General features: G+C 31.2%; 1 protein-coding gene across 1 annotated transcript; it reads left to right on the top strand.

Moving 5' to 3' along the window:
• The first annotated feature begins 1,699 nt into the window (after nt 1-1,699).
• LOC105134432 (vinorine synthase-like) lies at nt 1,700-3,280 on the top strand. The gene has a single exon (XM_011038839.1). It carries the CDS (start codon nt 1,802-1,804, stop codon nt 3,092-3,094), a length of 1,293 nt encoding a protein of 430 aa, XP_011037141.1. The 5' UTR covers nt 1,700-1,801; the 3' UTR covers nt 3,095-3,280.
• Nucleotides 3,281-4,672: the final 1,392 nt, after the last annotated feature.

The following is a 4,672-nucleotide window of genomic DNA, read 5'->3' as shown; positions in this document are numbered from 1 at the left end:
TATGTTGCTCACTCCTGCTCTCATCGCTGTTTAGTAATGCTTCTGTAGTCCCTGGCTTGATGGGCATAAATGGACGTATGCTGCATGCCATGCTGTGCTATATTTATATTTATCAATAATAATAATATTGTTATTATAATCATAATAACAATATTAATAGCAATAAATAAATAATACCATTAATATTTTAATGTCAACAATAATAAAACCAAATCACCGACGATGGACCTCCTAGCATTTGCTCACTTGATCGATATAATAATGCCCATCTTTGATCGAACATGACTATCTGATATATGTTTGTTGACTTGTTGTTTTTTAAATTGCTTTGACCAACAAATTGGGAAATTAATACACATAATTAAAATAAATAACAAATGAGTGCTATCTGGGCAAGGGACTTGCGGAGCAGGTAGGATGTAAACACAAGTTGGATTTCAAGGACTTCGGTTTCATTTCGCCGACCAGCTAGGAGACTTTTAGCACTCCACGCGTGGAAAAAATAATTACTCGCGTGGAAAAAATCTCACGTAAATAAGAAATATTTGTAAAATATTCTCACGTAATTCTTAAAAGCCAATTTGTGTTCTCAGCCAATTTTTTTTATTTTAAATCAATGTGGGTATCAACTTGAGAAGAAAAAATAATTATAAAAAAAAATTAAATTGAAACACGGTTTAAAATTTGAATTGTGTCAATTTGATCAACATGTTAAACATATAATGTATGTTATAAATTCAAGAAATTTTTTTAAAAAGTAAATAAAAAAATTATAAAATTTAATTGAAAAATTAAGGATCCAGAAAATAAAAAGTCAACATGAGTCAACTTCTCAATATCATGACATTAGTTATATATTAGATTGAGATAACTTCATAAAAAAATAAATAAAAAATATTGTGGTATTTTATTTTCAACCAACTCAATTTTAAAAATTTTAAAAGTTAGAATTGAGAAAAATAATTAATTAGAAAAGACATGAAGAAAAAATTATTCACATTAAATTATATTAACTTGTTAAACTCAAGATATGAGTCAAGGATAAATTCATAGAAAATATATCAAAAAAAATATATAAAACCCACCTTTAATAAATATAATATTGAATGTTAAAATCGAGAAAAAAAATAAATTTAAGGGATTAATAAATAACCTAATAAAAAAATTATGAAGCATAATTTTCGAAGATAATTTAATATTGGATGATAAAATAAAAAAAACTAATAAAATTTTTTTTTGTTAAAGAATGAAATTAATAAAAAAAATATAAAAAAATTATTCCCATAAATAATATTTTATAAGTATAGATAGATTAATTTAGCTATATCCTTTAATATTTTGATAATTCAATGTTGACGAAGCAAATAATTGGAGATCATAGTCTACAATGACAGCTCTGTTTTCCAAGAATCAATTTTGGCTTAAATTAATTCTTACCTTTATTATAATTCTCTCTTTAAGGTCCCTTTACTGAATTCAGATGGAAAATTAATCAATGATCTTGTTGTACTTTTTTATTTTATTATTATTGAAGCTGTAAAGATTTTTTTTGCTCCCCTTTTCTATTTGTCAACGATTCCATTAGAATATGTAAACATTTTATTTGAATATGAATAGTTACAATTAGGATTTCAACCAAAATATATATATATATATATATATAGTTTTAAAATATGCATTAGTTATTCTTGTGACGGGATATTCTCTCGCTTTATAATCTCATGTTTCATGTTCTGTAATGAATCAAATCACTGAGTTATCTTCAACTACCACTTTTCTTTCAAATTAGGAAGGGAACAACATGGAAATTCAAATTATTTCTCAGGAAATCATCAAGCCCTCTGCTCCAACACCTCGCCACCTAAAAACCTATAAGCTCTCAGCTGTCGACCAGCTTGCTGCTTTTGCAGCGGATATCCCTGTCATTCTTTTTTATTCCCCAGCAGATGAAATTTCCAGCAAAAACTCTGATTATCTAAAGAAATCCTTCGCTAAAACGCTAACACTCTTCTACCCTTTTGCTGGACGAATAAAAGATGCGTCATCCATCGATTGCAATGATGATGGAGCCACTTATATTGAAGCCCATGTAGCAGGCAACATGTCCATGATACTTCAACAGCCAGACATGGATCAATTGGAACAGCTACAGTCATGCAAGCCTGACGAAAACATTGATGAGCTAAGCGGCAAGGTAATGCTAGCAGCCCAAGTGAATTATTTTGATTGTGGTGGGATAGCAATCAGTGTTCGCATTCGCCATCGAATAGGTGATGCATCCTCACTGGCAAGTTTTGTTAAATGCTGGGCTGCAATTTCTTGTGGTATTTATGATAATAATGCAGAAACGGTTGTTGATTGCTCCTCACTCTTCCCTCCGCAAGATTTTTTAGGCATGTCATTCTTATACAATCTTATACCTCGTAGTTCATTAAATATATCTACGAAAAGATTCGTGTTTGAGGGTCCTAAGCTAGCTGCGCTAAGAGGAAAGTTGTGCAACGGGCCATATTTGAATCGTCCAACCCGGTTCGAGGCTGTATCAGCCCTTATTTGGGGTGTTGTTGGAGAAGATAGTGAGTCTAAAAAGGTAAATAAACTCGCAACAATTGCCGTGGATTTGCGGAAAAGAATGGATCCACCCCTACCACAACATTGTATTGGAAATATAGTCCATTTGGCTGAGGCAAATTGGGAAAATAAAGTGGTGGACTATAATGGTTTAGCTGGAAAAATTCATGAGTCAATAAGCATGATAAACAGTGACTATGTGAGGCAGGTTTACGCAGACGGCACCTTCTTCAGTTCAATGAGACAAAGAATGGCGGAGATGGCAGAAGATCCTAATAACTTTAGGAGTGTAATTGGTTTCAGTAGTTGGTGTAAATTTCGATTTTATGAGGTTGATTTTGGATGGGGAAAGCCCATTTGGGTAGGCACTTCTTTGAGGCTTTCACCCAACTGGGTCATGCTATTGGATACAAGGGATGGTGAGGGAATGGAAGTACGGATTGCATTGCCCAACGAAGAAATGGTCAAGTTCGAACAAAATCCAGACATCTTAGCCTATGCTTCTTTCACTCCAGTCATATGAACTTTATGTCGGATGCCCTTTTTTTACCCTTTTTTTAATGAAAAATCTGGATGTTTCATGTGCATTAAGCTTAGTGGTTTGTTCTTGGTCCTCCCCTAATTAAGGGATTGATTGTCCAGGTTTGAGCGTGTACTACTAGGCACATGGGAGCCTTTGTTTAATTAAATCTCACTGCAAAGGAAATAATTCTTTCGTGTTCACGTACAATCTATATGTACTGCCACCCATTAATTGTTCCCTATTAATTAAGATGAAAAGTCTTAAATCTTTTATGAATAGAATGAAAAAAATTTCGATATTGGGGGTGCCATGATCCCTCTATCTATGTTTTAGTTCCAATCCTTATGTGGCCTCTTTTTTTAAAGCTCATTGTTCATTTAATTACGCAGTAAAAGTAGCTCTTCATTATATAAATATGATTAAACTAAATTTGTTAGAGCATAAATCTTTATTTATTAAAGAATCTATTTGCTTAAATCTCTTCTGGTTTTTTTCGTTCATGTTGTAGCAGACTTTTTTTTTCTTTAATTTTTTTTATCATGCCGTTGTATTTTACTTTGGATAGTGATTTTATAATCTTTTTAATATATTTTCAATGATTATAAAAAAAAATTCGGGCAATGCAAAAAGATCATCCCAACAACTGGAGCACATTTATCTTCAGTAGTTGGTGCAGATTTCAATTTTATGAGGTCCATTTTGGTAGGCACTGCCTTGAGGTTAAAAATTAATTAATTAATGGCGAAAGAAGACTTTATGTTTTGGCTGAAAAAGGAGGCAAAGAAGATTCTCAAGGCATATTTATTTCGACCGTTTAAATTATATGATCCTTGAAGGTATCTCACATGAGGACTTGGATGCAGAACTTGGTTTTTATGTATTTTTTGAATCCTCATCTACTTGTTTTTTTTTATATTGTTAATTTTTATTTTATTTTTTATTTTTATTTAAAAAAACATATAATTTTAAAAATTAATCTAAAAATAAATTATAAAAATAATCAAGAGAATTTACATTAAGCAGTACTATCAAGTAGATGGTGATTGAAAGAAAAAGGAGATTATAAGAACAAAACAAAAAAAAAAAACAAAGTAACAAAACACAAGACTAATTAGTCTAGTACATGATTCAAGTTTTTAAAAAGAAAAGATCAGAACTTATGTAGTTGAAATTTCTAACTAAGAATTTCAACCAAAAGGTCAAATGATGAAAGATAAGATTAAAAATCATAACCCAATCTGAAAACTTGGACTTGAATATCAAATGATTGCGAGCTATCCAGATGGACCGATATAATCCTTTGTAGAGAAAAGTAATGGCATGATGCTGAAAATTATCTTTAAACGAGTTGAACCATTCATGCTGATTTTAATTTGGGTCCTTATACAAACAACCTAAACACCAAACCAATTCATGAATTTACCCAAAAAAAAACCCATGTTATAGTCCAGTGATAGAAAAGATGATTTATAGTCTCAATATCCTTATAGCAAAAAAGACAAAGAGCATCCTCATAGATAATAATCTCCCTCTCATCTAAGAAACCTTATTGTTGAGACTACCATTTAATATGAGTCA

The sequence above is a fragment of the Populus euphratica genome, unplaced genomic scaffold (genome assembly GCF_000495115.2).
Source record: "Populus euphratica unplaced genomic scaffold, PopEup_1.0 scaffold67.1, whole genome shotgun sequence".
Classification (NCBI taxonomy): domain Eukaryota; kingdom Viridiplantae; phylum Streptophyta; class Magnoliopsida; order Malpighiales; family Salicaceae; genus Populus; species Populus euphratica.
Note: the sequence above shows the minus strand (reverse complement) of the source record. Positions and strands in the feature narration are given on the sequence as shown.